Raw genomic sequence first — 16,326 nt, 5'->3', positions numbered from 1 at the left:
TCAAATAAATTTTTGGTAAAATTATGGATAAGCATCGGTCAAAATTTAATAATTTCTTGAATCATAATTTAAATTATAGTATTTTTGTTTCATGGTAAATATGTTTGTGAAATTTAATAAAGATATTAAGGATTTATGTTTATTTTCCAAGGTTCTAAAAGGTGTAAGACATGGTAAACCACCAAGGTCAAGTCTCAAGTTTTATAAACCTAGGTTTCATGATAAGGTGTTTTGCTATTTTTATTATTAATATTCTAATATAAGTCTATATCACTATAATACATGCACGTGATATAAATTAGCAAACATTTATTTATAATAACTTTATGAAAACTTCATACTTTTTAAGTTTCCAATAAAAATATTAACCTTAAACATATATATTATAAAGTTTACAATTACTCAATATTTTCTACAATATAAAATTTAAATATAATTATAGTTAGATTAATTCTTTATCATACTTAAATTCATTAATGTTTATAATTTATTATTTTTTTTCCATTTTAAAAATGTAAACTATGCAGCATAGGACCCTAAAAATTTTACCAAATATTTTATTTCCTTTTTTCTCAACACTATTTTTTTTTAATTTCTTATAAATTTAAAAAAAAAAAAAAACTTAATCTTGATATAAAAAATTGATGAAAAAGACGCACACCTTATCTATAGGCGCGTATCGGACTGACCAGTCTTTCTCCAACTTTGCCCCAAGACCAACTTGAGCCTCATCTAGTCGCCCCTCTAGAACACTGTTATTTTCCTAAGAAATGATGTTGTAATAAACTAGTGATTTTCACAGGTGGTGGATCGTGTTTCCATTCATGTTTTACAACATGACTAGGATCCTATGTGAAACTTACATATGCAATATTTAATCTTATCCAAAGTCGATATTTATGTTTCACATTTAATATTATATATATATATATATAACACCCCGCCCCGAACCATGTCGGAATTTTTGCACGTTGACCGAGGCTGATCGTTGACCGTTGACTTTGACTTTGATCGAAAGGGTCAAAAGTTGATTTTTTGAGTCGATTGGAATTCTAGGTTGACTGAGGTACCATTACGAAGTACACGTTGGCATGAGTTCGTAGACTAGTAGCACGTTGAAAACGGAGCTACGGTTTGGAAGTTATGAGCAAAACAAGTTGAGGTCCAAACTGTCCAAGGGGTGCCGAAGTTGACTTTTTATTCATGCAAAGTTGAGCATTGACTCATGCATGGTTGTGAAGTTCTCGTTGATACGAGTCCGTAGACTAGCGGCACATCCGATTTGGACATGTGGTTTGGAAGTTATGGACCTGTAGAGTTTTTCAAACACCGTATTATTTTAATATTATTTTTGAACGTGTAACGATGTGCCACGTGTGACTTAATGAATGTGACCATGTGTCACCATGGTGAGATGCCACATGTCAACCGTGTATAATATCATGTTATTTTATTATTATTTTATATAATATTGTTTTTATTTTATTTTATTTTCCTTTTTCTTTTTCTTTTTCTTTTTCTTTTTCTTTTCTTTTTCCCCACGTGGGAAAACACCTTTCTCTTTTCTTTTCCCTTCCTTCCCTTCTTCTTCCCCGAGCCCGACAGAGACAAAAAAGAAACACACAGACTTCTCTCTCTCTCTCTCTCTCCTTTGACTCTCTCCCTCGCTCTCTTTGACCGGCCTTTTGGCCGGATTTCAGTCTCCTGTTAAGTTTTTCCGGCGATTCTCGCCGTTTCCGACCAACCCAGCCGACCCATACCTCTATTCCACTATTTTCGACCCCTCTGAATCCATTTCCGGGGTTAGATTACCCAAAATCCCCACCGTTTGAGAGATCCCTCAAGTTTAAATCCGGCCGAAGCTTTCCGGCCAAATTTCAGCCACCTCCGGCGGAATTGGGGTGGATGGAGACCGAATTTATAATCCTTGTCGCTCAAGCTTTGATTTGGTATATTATTCGACTATTTTGGATAATGTTTGTGTTTGACCCCCCGGGTACCGGATATTATTTATCCGAATAAAATATTAATTTATGTGACTGTGTGTGAATTGTGTTCTAGGAGCACCGGTGAGTCGTGGAATTGATCCCATGGTGGATCATGGTTTAATTGCGTACTCCTGGTGAGTGACCCACCTTTAATAAATATTTTGGGATAATTTATTATATTTATTTGGTGTTTATTTGATATCTGGAATTTATGCTCATGTGGCGTATTTTAAATATAATCGGGAAAAATATTATTTTATATATATAATTACCCATTGGTGCTAAATGGAATTTTGGGGTCATTAAGAAATTCCCGATTCTTATTTATGGTGATTAAATGGTATTTATTATGCATGAGCAAAGTATATTTCAGTAATAATCGTATGTGGTTTTAAGTATTATTTTCGGGCATAATTGGGTTAAATATTTATGAAAATATTTGTTTAAATTTTATAAATTATGCCCGCGGTATTTTTATGGTTGAACCTCGTACTTCGAGAAAATTGTGGTTTATTTGTTATCGAGGTTTCGTACCGATTTGTTAAATAAAAATATGTGGGATGGTAAGTGTGAGAATTTAATATATTTCCCACGGTAATTTTGGAAAACGGTACGGTTGGTTAATAATAATTGTTTTAGACGCACTCATACAGTATTGGTGTTCTGGTGTATGGACACGTGGTAGCGCACAAGCATTATGTGGTTTAGCGCGCAAGTATTATGTCTCCCGTGGTTGCCATTGGACAGTGGGCAGGCAAGTTTGATATTGGCCACAACTGCCCCTCCCTTGGCCGGGATGACGGTTTCAGCAGCGGTACTGTCGGGACGCCGAAGTGCCGTTTGCAAGTTTATCTCTTTAATCTCCCCGCCAGTTGGTGCTCGGGACGCTGGGTATCGGAGGGCATCACTGGTATATGGTGTGGTACGTTAAGTGTAATTTTCAGATAAAATTTCAAACCCCAAAGAGTACAAAATTATTTATTATAATTTATTACAGTTTATTTATATTTGGGGTATTTATTTATTTATTTATTGTTTATTAAATTATTTGGTCCCTTGGTTTTCGGGAAGTACGAACAAAGGGTTTTGTGAAAAGGTTTTAAAAGGAGAACTTTTCCAACCGAGAGAATTGTAAGGGTTTTGAGAGAAATTATTATTTCCAAGTAATTATTATTTACCTACGTTATTACCGTGATATTATATTGTATAGTAGATAGGGTCACTCACTGAGATGATTAGCATCTCACACTCTTAAATTCCGTTCCCCTAGGTCCAAGTTGGAGACGTTGATTGTCCGGAGCGAGCCCGACCTCTCAGTTCGTTGCCGAAGTCCAAGAAGTATTTCTTTCCTTTTTCCTCTCTATCTTGTATTGCTTTTTATCTGTCATGGTATTAATTCCACATTTGTTGTATAATGCTCTATATACTGTATTGGACATGTAGTTATCATTTATGCACTGGGTTGCTGCTGTTATTAATTGAAGTGCTGTAAATTTGTGAAAACAAATTGTAGTAATGTGGGAGGAATAAGGCGATGTATTTTTGAAGTATGTTTTCAGTGCAGGTAATTTTTTGATAAGTCCTACCCTTAGGGGAGGTGCTGCCGGATTTTTCGTTGGAATGTTCGGTGGTATTTCCCTAGGATCAGGGCTTATCTAGGGTTCCGGGGAAGAAATTCTGGACGGGTCCTGACATATATATATATATATATTGAGAATTAATGAAGAAAAAATTAATTACTGATGCGGAATCATGGAAAACACATGGCAGAGCAGGATTTTTTTTTTTTTGTTTTTTTACCTGAATTATCTTCACTGAAAATTTATTTGCCCTTGAACAGTACGAATAAGACAACAATATTCTGTAATATGGTATCAAAACTCTTAACCAAAAATGATGTTGCGTTTAATATTTTTCCAATTTATTAGTGTAAATAATATTTTTCCAATTTATTAGTGAAAATTAATGTGAGATTTCTAAAGTTGCCGATTGTACATGCCTGTAATTTGCACTGGGTTTTCTGCTTTCATTCCTCAGGATTTAGTTATTTATTTATTTTTGGTTCACTTTTAATAAACTAGGACGGATAGATTTCATCAACCTAAGACTTTTGTCACTTGACTATACAATTGTGTCTTTTCTATATGGGTTTTTCTTAAGCATGTACTCCATATATTATAGATACTTATTTCTTAGGTTTTATCCAATGTTTTTGAAAGGCAAAAGCGTAATACAGCGTTTGCCGTTGTTATGAGGTGAGGCATAAGCCTTATGATGTTGGGGCGTAAACTTTTCAGAAATTAAATTTAAATATTAAAAAATAAATATGTATATATATATATATATATATTTAAATTAATATAAAATTAAAATATAAAAATATAAATAATTTTTAAACTGCAAAATAAATCAATTAAAATTTGCATAAATATAAAATTAATAAATTATAAATAAATATACAATAAAACATACAATTTAAATTTATAAATAATAATTTATAAGGAGAAGATAATTTTTTTTATAAGATAAAAAATAAAAAAGATTAGATTTAATTATATCTCTGACTGTTGAGGTATGCACATAGAGACAAAAATAGCCATAAATTGCAAATATGATGAAAATGAAAATCAAAGGACAAAAACTATACAAAAAATTGATATTGTTGGCAGTTATATAGGTTAGTCAGATGGTGTTGGAGCATTGGTGGCAACTTCAAAATGAGCGAATTTTATTTACAACCCCTAGGCTTTGCCATAATGTCACATAGACTCTATTTTTTAAACACATACAAAAAGCCACGTTCGGAGGGTTTGTTCCTTGCCATATGGCAATCTCTACAAGGATTTGCCATTTTAAATGATTTGGTGAACAGGTGATCTCCACTAGCATTTGCCGACTTGGTGAACATTCTTGCCGCTTTTATCATTTTGCTTGCTGCCTATATCTTCTGTAGCTTCTTAAATCCCTCTCTCAAGTCCAAGGTCAGGAATAGCAGTGAAAACCAAATTGAAGTTTTGAGAGGCAATCAAAGGAAAAAGATTTCGATGTGTGAAATAGTTGTGGGAGATGTGGTTTGCTTAAAGACTGGAGACGAAGTTCCAGCAGATGGATTGTTAGTGGAAGGGAATAACCTGCAGGTAGAGGATGTTGATCAGTGTGGTGAGACCGTACAAGTGGATCCCGATGAAAATCCATTTCTGTTTTATGGATCTATTGTGGTCAATAGTGAACATAACGAATGCAAGATGATGGTCACTACAGTTGGCATGAAGGCAAAGTGGTGCAAAATGATGAGCCAAGAAAATTGCGATTCAAGTGAGAATTCCACAGTGCAAGGTCGAGTACACAATCTCACTCTTCCAATATGTTTGAAAGTGAGTCTGCCAATTGCTTCAATTGGTTTTCTAGTCTTTCTCATCAGATACTTCATTGGGAACGCCAAAGACGTTAATGGAGATCAGGAATTCAATCATAGTCACTGTCAGGACCCGCCCAGAATTCCTTCCCCGGAACCCTAGACAGCCCTGATCCCAGGGAAACCCTACCAGACCCTCCAATGGAAAATCCGACAGAGCCTCCCCTAAGGGATTTACTTACCACAAATTACCTGCACTGAAAACACACTTCTATACTCATCCCCTTGTTCCTCCCGCAACTACAAATTGTTCCACAAATTTCAGCACTTCTCAAAAGCAACAACAGTCCAGTGCATAAATAAACAGAAGTATCCCAATAGTATACAGAGCTTTAAGAAGTGCTAAACAACAGAAATACAACAAGGCTGAAAGAAATAATACACTGAAATGAAAGAGTACAGAGTACTTCTCGAAACACAACAGCAGCGGAAAACTTGGTTCGCTCCGGAAGAACGTCTACCACCACTTGCTCCTAAGGGAACGAAATTTAAGAATGTGAGATGATAATCATCTCCGTGAGTAACCCGAACTACTGAACACCTTTTGTGATAATAAAAATAATAGTAATAGCAATTAAGGAATAGAACACATACCAACAATTAATAAATAAATAATAATAACTGTTGGAAAATAATAATTTCCCTCAAAACTCTCACTAATCGCTCCGTTTGAAATGTTTCCTTTTTAAAACCTTTTCGCAAAACCCAATGTACATACCTCCCAAAAACCAAGGGATTAAACCATTTGATAAACAATAAATAAATAGAAAACATACCCCAAATATATAATAAAAATATAATAAATTATAGTAAATAATTTTGAACACCTTTGGGGTTTAAAACATTATTTGCAATTTACACCGACGCACCACACCATATACCGGTGATGCCCTCCGATACCCAGCGTCCCGAGCACCGACTGGCGGGGGGGGGGGGGGTTAAAAAGAGAAACCTGCAACGGTCACTTCGGCGTCCCGACAGTACCGCTGCTAAAACCATCAACCCGGCCAAGGAGGGGGGCGGCTATGCGCAACAATAACCTTGCCTGCCCACGGTCCAATGGCAACTCACGGGTGAAGTAATAACCGCACGCTAAACCACATAATAACCGCGTGCTACCATGTGTCCATACACCATACACCAGAACACCAATACTGTATGAGTGCGTCTAAAAATAAACATTAATAACCAACCGTACCGTTTTCCAAAAACCACCGTGGGAAGTATACCAAATTTTCACAAAACACCATCCCACATATTTTTATTCAACAACCCGGTACGAAACATGGATAATCAACAAACCACAATTTTCTCGAAGTACGAGATGCAACCATAAAAATACAGCGGGCATAATTTATAAAATTCAAACCAATATTTTCGTAAAATATTTAACCCAATTATGCCCGGAAAATCAAATTTAAAACCACGTACAAATACTACCAAAATACACCTTGCTCATGCATAATAAATTAATTAAACCACAATAAAACCACAGATAAACCACACCACATGAGCATAAATTTAAATACAATTTAAATACCAATTAAACATAATTAATTTTCCAAAATAATATTTGAAGGTGGGTCACTCACCTTGAGCGCGCAAATCAACTAAGATCCTCCTCGGGATCAACTCCACTACTCGCGCGTGCACCTAAACAACCACAGTGCACAAACCAAAAATATTAATATTTTATTCGGGTAATTCCCAAATGGGTACCCGGGGAGCGAACACCAAACGATATCTAAGGGTTATGAGTTATATACTGAATCGAAGCTCGCGTGATGAGGATCACGGATTCGGTCTTACTTTCCGGTGATCAGACCCGATGGGGTCGGAATCTCGCCGGAAAGCTTTTCGAGTTTCGGCTCCGCAATTCTCCCAAACCATGGCGAATTGGCAGAAACGGATGCCGGATTCAGGTTCAGGAGGTCGAACACAATTGACTGGAGCTGGCCGGAAAACTGGGTACTCGTCGGAACAGTACTTTCCGGCGAGCCGCCGCGGTCACCGGCAACCGTCGCGGCGGCGGCGCGTGCGGTGGCCGTTGGTCGTGAAATTTTGTAGACTTGTAGATCGTGAGGAGAGCAACCCAATGGGACCCACGGTGAGCAAAACGGAGGCCGGATGGCGGAGAAATCACCGTTTGAAGATTTCCGGCCTCTCGCCGGAAAACGCTCCGATCCCGGCGCGTCGGTGGTCCGATGGCCGTGATTTTTGGTGGGTCGGCCGGACTTGAGGAGAGGATCAAGGGTGTACGGCGTGTGTGGCTGGAAAATGGCCGGAAGTGGGTCGATTTGCGGTGGCCGGCGGTGGAGGGGTAAAACTCGCCGCCGATATTCGGACGTCCGATCCGGGCGCGTCCGGCGGCTGTTCGCCGTGAAACTTGGAGGTTTTGCCGGAAATGGGGAGGGGAAACTTTCTGGCCGGCGCGTGCACAGTCGATCGGCCAGAACAGTGGAAAAATTCCAGTGGCCGGCGGTCCTCTCTCTCTCTCTTTCTCTCTCCTCTCTCTTTTTCTCTCTCTTCCCCGAGAGTTTTAACAAATAAAAACCCCTGTGTGACACTGTTCATGCCACATGGACCAATCAGAAGCTGACACGTGGCATTTCACTGTTCACCAACCCAAAAACATTAAAATATTACGGTATCCGGTAAACTTCAAACGTCCAAACTTTTTAACCGGATGTCCGTTTTGAGCGTGCCACTAGTCTGTGAACTCGTATCGACGAGCACTTCAAAACTATGCACGAGTCAAAGCTCAATTCCCCATAAACAAAAAGTCAACTCTGGCACCCCTTGGACAGTTTGGACCGCAACTTGTTTTGCCCATAACTTTCAAACCGTAGCTCCGTTTTCAACGTGCTACCAGTCTACAAACTCGGGGCATCGTGCACTACGCCACGGTACCCTGGTTAACTCGAAATTCCCACCGAGTCAAAAAGTCAACTTTTGACCCACTCGATCAACGGTCAACGGTCAACCTCAGTCAACGTGCACGGATTCCGGTGCGATTTGGGACGGGGTGTTACAACCTTCCCCCCTTTCAAAAATTTCATCCTCGAAATTTCCACGCGTCATTGGAGCAAACAAGGGTTCTGATCACGCACCTGCACTTCGGGCTCCCACGTCGCTTCCTCGATTAAATGGTTCCTTGCCAACCAATCCATGCCCAAAATTACATCAAGTCCGGATAGATCCAGCTGGATCAGGTCCGCTTCCATCATGTGATCTTCGATGCAGAAGAAACATTCCTTGATTAACTGGCTAGGCCACAAGGATTCTCCTACAGGAGTGGCTATTTCTAGCAGACATTCGAAAGGAGTAGGGGTCATACCGACCCGAACGACAGACTCTCTTGAGATGAACGAATGTGTTGCTCCCAGGTCTAAAAGTACACATGTGTCATTACCAAAAATATTGAAAGTACCTGTGAAATCGTCGGGCGTAGTCCTGGCTCCCTGCTGCGTCATAGCAAACACCCGACCTTGACCTGTCTGCTGGGGTTTCCTTCCTCTACCTCGACTCGATCCTGCAGACGGCTGGACTGATCTCGAAGAAACTCCTACTGGCTGACTCCCCTGGGAACTCTGTCCTGGAAATACCCCTGTATGCTGTGTCCGTCGATCTGCTTCTAGCACACTGCCACTACCATAAGGGCAATCCCTCCTTATGTGACCTGGCTGCCCACACAAAAAGCATAAAACATCCATCTGACACTGCCCAGAATGATTCCCCCTACAAAGTGGACAAATCCGCGGAGAACCAATGCGTGACTGCTGATACGAGCTTGCATCCACACTGATCGAATGGCGAGCTGGCTGGGGCATACGATAACTATCTCTCCTCTAGAACCTGCCTCGTGGGCTTAACCCATCACTGTCTGAGCCTGAACTATGGCTTTTCTTAGCTGCCCCCTGTCGAGGTACTCCGCTATACGAACCTTCGAAAGATCTGCGCCTTGAGGGTCTACGTATCTCCTCCTGTCTCTCTAGCTCGAGCGCTGCATCCCTGGTAGACTGATAGGTGGGATGTACTGATCCAGAAAGGGTGTAGCCGATGCTCTCTTTCAATCCGTCTATAAACCTCACCTTCTTCGTGTGATCGTCGGGAATCAGGTGCATGCAGAATTCTGATAGTTCTCGGAATCTCCTCTCGTACTCGGTCACTGTCATGTTCCCCTGTCGCAGTTCCTCGAACTCTCTCCTTCTTGCTTCACGGTAGGCAGGAGGACAAAACTCAGTAGAGAAGGCAATCTTGAACTGATCCCACGTATGCCTTCTGCGAGTCTTCTCTATTTGCCACCACTTCCGGGCGTCTCCTTCTAACATGAACCCAGAAATCCTCACCATATCTTCATCGGGGCACTGCATCCCCTCTTCCAAGATTTTCTCCATACTGGATAGCCACTTCAAGGCTGCAGCTAGGCCTTGGCTCCCATCGAACTCCACGGTTCCTAAACGTCGAGCCTGATCCACGGATCGATTACTAGAGCTTGAACCCCCTAAGGCTCTAGTTAGTTGAGAGACCAAATTTCTAAGGCTAGAACGACTTCCGGAACTCTCAACTGAGCGTTCCCGAGTTCTACGTGTGTCCAGCCGACTCATCGTAGTAGATTCTGAGGAAACAAATAAGAGTTTAGAAACAGGGACACTTAAGCACGATTACGAAAGGAAGGAATTCACGGATGGGCTGTACAGCAATGCACAGTCCCTTAGGATTACAAGAACTTATGCTCTGATACCAACTGTCAGGACCCGCCCAGAATTCCTTCCCCGGAACCCTAGACAGCCCTGATCCCAGGGAAACCCTACCGGACCCTCCAATGGAAAATCCGACAGAGACTCCCCTAAGGGATTTACTTACCACAAATTACCTGCACTGAAAACACACTTCTATACGCATCCCCTTGCTCCTCCCGCAACTACAAATTGTTCCACAAATTTCAGCACTTCTCAAAAGCAACAACAGTCCAGTGCATAAATAAACAGAAGTATCCCAATAGTATATAGAGCTTTAAGAAGTGCTAAACAACAGAAATACAACAAGGCTGAAAGAAATAATACACTGAAATGAAAGAGTACAGAGTACTTCTCGAAACACAACAGCAGCGGAAAACTTGGTTCGCTCCGGAAGAACGTCTACCACCACTTGCACCTAAGGGAACAGAATTTAAGAGTGTGAGATGCTAATCATCTCCATGAGTAACCCGAACTTCTGAACACCTTTTGTGATAATAAAAATAATAGTAATAGCAATTAAGGAATAGAACACATACCAACAATTAATTAATAAATAATAATAACTGTTGGAAAATAATAATTTCCCTCAAAACTCTCACCAATCGCTCCGTTTGAAATGTTCCCTTTTTAAAACCTTTTCGCAAAACCCAATGTACATACCTCCCAAAAACCAAGGGATTAAACCATTTGATAAACAATAAATAAATAGAAAACATACCCCAAATATATAATAAAAATATAATAAATTATAGTAAATAATTTTGAACACCTTTGGGGTTTAAAACATTATTTACAATTTACACCGACGCACCACACCATATACCGGTGATGCCCTCCGATACCCAGCGTCCCAAGCACCGACTGGCGGGGGGGGGGGGGGTTAAAGAGAGAAACCTGCAACGGTCACTTCGGCGTCCCGACAGTACCGCTGCTAAAACCATCAACCCGGCCAAGGAGGGGGGCGGCTATGTGCAACAATAACCTTGCCTGCCCACGGTCCAATGGCAAATCACGGGTGAAGTAATAACCGCACGCTAAACCACATAATAACCGCGTGCTACCACGTGTCCATACACCATACACCAGAACACCAATACTGTATGAGTGCGTCTAAAAATAAACATTAATAACCAACCGTACCGTTTTTCCAAAAACCACCGTGGGAAGTATACCAAATTTTCACAAAACACCATCCCACATATTTTTATTCAACAACCCGGTACGAAACAACGATAATCAACAAACCACAATTTTCTCGAAGTATGAGATGCAACCATAAAAATACAGCGGGCATAATTTATAAAATTCAAACCAATATTTTCGTAAAATATTTAACCCAATTATGCCCGGAAAATCAAATTTAAAACCACGTACAAATACTACCAAAATACACCTTGCTCAGGCATAATAAATTAATTAAACCACAATAAACCCACAGATAAACCACACCACATGAGCATAAATTTAAATACCAATTTAAATACCAATTAAACATAATTAATTTTTCAAAATAATATTTGAAGGTGGGTCACTCACCTTGAGCGCGCAAATCAACTAAGATCCTCCTCAGGATCAACTCCACTACTCGCGCGTGCACCTAAACAACCACAGTGCACAAACCAAAAATATTAATATTTTATTCGGGTAATTCCCAAATGGGTACCCGGGGAGCGAACACCAAACGATATCTAAGGGTTACGAGTTATATACCGAATCGAAGCTCGCGTGATGAGGATCACGGATTCGGTCTTACTTTCCGATGATTGGACCCGATGGGGTCGGAATCTCGCCGGAAAGCTTTTCGAGTTTCGGCTCCGCAATTCTCCCAAACCGTCGCGAATTGGCGAAAACGGATGCCGGATTCAGGTTCAGGAGGTCGAACACAGTTGACTGGAGCTGACCGGAAAACTGGGTACTCGCCGGAATAGTACTTTCCGGCGAGCCGCCGCGGTCAACGGCAACCGTCGCCGGCGGCGGCGCGTGCGGTGGCCGTTGGTCGTGAAATTTTGTAGACTTGTAGTTCGTGAGGAGAGCAACAAAACGGAGGCCGGACGGTGGAGAAATCACTGTTTGAAGATTTCCGGCCCCTCGCCGGAAAACGCTCCGATCCCGGCGTGTCGGTGGTCCGATGGCAGTGATTTTTGGTGGGTCGGCCGGACTTGAGGAGAGGATCAAGGGTGTACGGCGCGTGTGGCTGGAAAATGGCCGGAAGTGGGTCGATTTACGGTGGCCGGCGGTGGAGGGGTAAAACTCGCCGCCGATCTTCGGACGTCCGATCCGGGCGCGTCCGGCGGCCGTTCGCCGTGAAACTTGGAGGTTTTGTCGGAAATGGGGAGGGGAAACATTCTGGCTGGCGCGTGCACAGTAGATCGTCCGGAACAGTGGAAAAATTCCGGTGGCCAGCGGTCCTCTCTCTCTCTCTTTCTCTCTCTTTCCCAAGAATTTTAACAAATAAAAACCCCTGTGTGACACTGTTCATGCCACGTGGACCAATCAGAAGCTGACACGTGGCATTTCACTGTTCACCAACCCAAAAACATTAAAATATTACGGTATCCGGTAAACTTCAAACGTCCAAACTTTTTAACCGGATGTCCGTTTTGAGCGTGCCACTAGTCTGTGAACTCGTATCGACAAGCACTTCAAAACCATGCACGAGTCAAAACTCAATTCCCCATAAACAAAAAGTCAACTCTGGCATCCCTTGGACAGTTTGGACCGCAACTTGTTTTGCCCATAACTTTCAAACCGTAGCTCCGTTTTCAACGTGCTACCAGTCTACGAAATCGGGGCATCGTGCACTTCGCCACGGTACCCTGGTTAACTCGAAATTCCCACCGAGTCAAAAAGTCAACTTTTGACCCACTCGATCAACGGTCAACGGTCAACCTCGATCAACGTGCACGGATTCCGGTGCGATTTGGGACAGGGTGTTACAGTCACCTTGGTAATAACTTTTGGGATTCTTCAGTGTTGGACTTTGTAGGAACTGCTTTTACAATTGTTGCGTTTACAATTGCAGAAAGCTTGCGATTAAGCGTGCCAGTTACCAGTTTCTATTCAAAGAAGAGAATGATGGTTAACGTGGAAATGGTGAGTGAGCTCTCCGATCGTGAGAATATGGCATTTGTCACCACCATTTGTACCAACAAAACGGGCACTCTCACCATGAACCAAATGGAGGTAAAAAAGTTTTGGGTGGGAAAGTACTCTTTGGAAGTGGAAGCTTACCTTTCAAACGCTTCTAATTGTTTTAAAATTTTTCTAGGAGAGGGAATTGCTCTGAACACAAGTAGTGCTAGAAATTGTACTCCAACAGATAAAGCAATTCTTAACAACACCGCTTTCGATTCTCAGAAGAAACGAAGTGGGGTTCTGATGAAGAGGATAGAAGAGGTAGACAGCACAGTGCAGCATGTTCGTTGGAAAGGAGAAGCAGATATGATTCTAGAAATGTGTTCCTGCTACTATGACATTTGTGGAACCATCAACGATCTTGTTGATATACAAAAAGTGGAATTCCAAAGAATCATTCGAGGTATGAAGGATAGTGGCCTCCATTGCATCACTTTTGCACACAATTATGTCACGAAAGGAAATCATAAAACGCTAAAACAAGATGGCCCGGTACTATTAGCATTGGTTGGTGTGAAATACCCATGTCGTCCAGAAATGAAAGAGGCCATGGAAGGTTGCCAGGATGCAGGAGTAGATGTCAAGATGATCACCGAAGACGATGTTTCCGCGGCGAAAGACAGAGACAGAGAAAGTGGAATACTAGTGGATCCAGATGAGGACGGAGCAGTAATAACAGGTGAGGAGCTCCGAGGCTACTCTCTAATTAGAAGAATGAATGAAGTTGACAAAATCCGAGTCATGGCATGCTCATCTCCTGAAGATAAACTACTAATGGTGAAAACATTGAAGGAAAGATATAACATCATTGCAGTCTCTGGGTATAGCACAAATGATGTATTGGCATCGTTAGAAGCTCATATAGGAATCTCCATGGGAATTCGAGGCATGACGAAGAAGTTGGCAAGAAAAGCTTCGGTATGGTAATTTTGGATGGTAATTTTGCATCAGTGGCCGAGATTCTGAGATCGAGTATACACATTTATGACAACATCCTGAAATTGGTACAGTTTGAGCTCACTCTCAATCTTGCTGCTCTTGCTATCTTCTTTCTTTCAACCGGTTTAGCAGGTGAAATCCCATTGAACTCGACCCTAGTATTATGGCTGAACTTGATAATAAATACACAGGCTTCTATGGCTCTTACAACAGAGAAGCCCAGCCATGGTATTGAAAAAAAAATCCATCAAGAGACATGTGGGTAAGGAAAAGCCACTTATGTCCAATATCATGTGGAGGAATCTCTTGCGTCAAGTTTAATGAAGCACATATCCAATCAACCATCAATCATGACAGCAACAAAAAGGAAACAGAGGAAGTCAACCATTCTAGCTAGCTGTTAAGGTTACATATGGCAATATATATTCTGGAAACACCTTTTACGGGACTGCATGTTTATAGCTCCCTTTATTGTTTTATGCCATTGCTTTGTTTCTTTCCTTTTACAAAGATTGACCTTTTGTATAAAGACTTGGTTGAACATCTTTTTAAGTCAAGAAAGAGTGAAAAATAATTTTCTTCACTTCATTGCTTTCTTTTTTCTTCATTGCTTCCTTTTTCAAAATCATTAAAGTTGTGTATCAGATTGTTGTCGTTTTGACATTACTGTTCAAGGCCAAATCAATTTTGGGTTTTGAAGCTAAGATGGCCAATTTAACTGACGCTGAAGAAATCAAGAAAATGAAGGCATATTTTATTAAGGAAAGAAACACCTTGATCTTCAATGCTTTCCTGCTATACCAAGTTTTCAATGAATTCAATGTAAGAAGTCTAGAGAGTATCAAGAACGTGTTCAAAGGGATATTGTCAGGACCCATCCAAAATTCCTCACCGGAACCCTAGACAAGGTCTGATCCCAACAAAACCCTACCGAACCTTCCAATGGAAAATCTGGCAGAACCTCCCCTAAGGGTTGGACTTACCACAATTTTCCTACACTGAAAACACACTTCTATATACACCACCTTATTCCTCCCACCTTGCTACAATTTATTACCACAAATTTTCAGGACTTCAAATAAATGACAGGAAACTAGTGCATAATTAAATAAATAAACGTCCAAATAGTATACAGAGCGTTATCAGTACAATTGAATACGAAATTTAATACAATACAAGATAAAAATAATAATAATAATAACACAAGATAGAAAGGAAAGGAAAAGCCTCTTGGACTTTCAGCAACAAACCAAGATGTCGAGCTTGCCACCGGATCATCAATGTCGACTAACCTGGGCCTAAGATAATGGAATTTAAAAATATGAGATGATAATCATCTTAGTGAGTAATCCAATCTACTATACAATAATAAAAATAAAAGGGTAAATAACTTAGTTAATTGATTAATAAGAAATAAGTAAATAAATAATAGGCAGTTAAAAATAATATTTTCCCTCAAAACCCTCACAATTCACTCAATTGGAAAAGTTTCCTTTTTAAAACATTTTTACAAAACCCAACATTTTATACCCCAAAAATCTAGAAAATATTTAATTAATAATTTACAAATAAAAGATAATAAATTAATAATCCAAAAATTTTAGTGAGAAATAATTATAAAAAAAATAAGACTAATGACAAATATTAAATTGGAAATAAAGTATTGTAAACAATTAATACGAAAACACAATAAAATTTACATTAACAAAAATGATCCAAAAAATATTTAGATAAATAAAATAAAACCAAATAATTAATAATAGAACTCAATTTATATTACCAAAACAATTCAATTTATAAAAACACTATTAAAAATATTTTAATTTAAATAAAATTCTAAAATATTGTATGATTAAAATCATGTCGTGAAAACTATTTGATGCACCCATTATATACCAGTGGCGCCAACGGTATCCAGCGTCCCAAGCACCACCAAACAGGAGGTTAAAGAGAGAAACCAGCATACGGTTGCATGGCGTCCCACCGCACCGCTGCAAACAGGCATCCCGGCCATGGAAGGGCGGCCTACCCTCATCCGATGGCAACCATAAGACAACCCCATAATCATCTGTGCGCTACTCAAACCCACTTGCGCACTCACCACATC

The 16,326-nt window shown here is 40.3% G+C and overlaps 1 protein-coding gene across 1 annotated transcript; it reads left to right on the top strand.

Moving 5' to 3' along the window:
- The first annotated feature begins 5,032 nt into the window (after window positions 1-5,032).
- On the top strand, window positions 5,033-14,485 carry LOC107423079 (calcium-transporting ATPase 12, plasma membrane-type-like). The gene is made up of 3 exons (XM_016032597.3): window positions 5,033-5,468; window positions 13,117-14,198; window positions 14,291-14,485. Exons 1-3 carry the CDS (start codon window positions 5,033-5,035, stop codon window positions 14,483-14,485), a joined length of 1,713 nt encoding a protein of 570 aa, XP_015888083.3.
- The last annotated feature ends 1,841 nt before the right edge of the window (window positions 14,486-16,326 follow it).

Source organism: Ziziphus jujuba, chromosome 3, assembly GCF_031755915.1.
Source record: "Ziziphus jujuba cultivar Dongzao chromosome 3, ASM3175591v1".
In the NCBI taxonomy this organism is placed as follows: Eukaryota; Viridiplantae; Streptophyta; class Magnoliopsida; order Rosales; family Rhamnaceae; genus Ziziphus; species Ziziphus jujuba.
The sequence above is the reverse complement of the archived record's forward strand: the minus strand, read 5'-3'. Positions and strand labels throughout refer to the sequence as shown.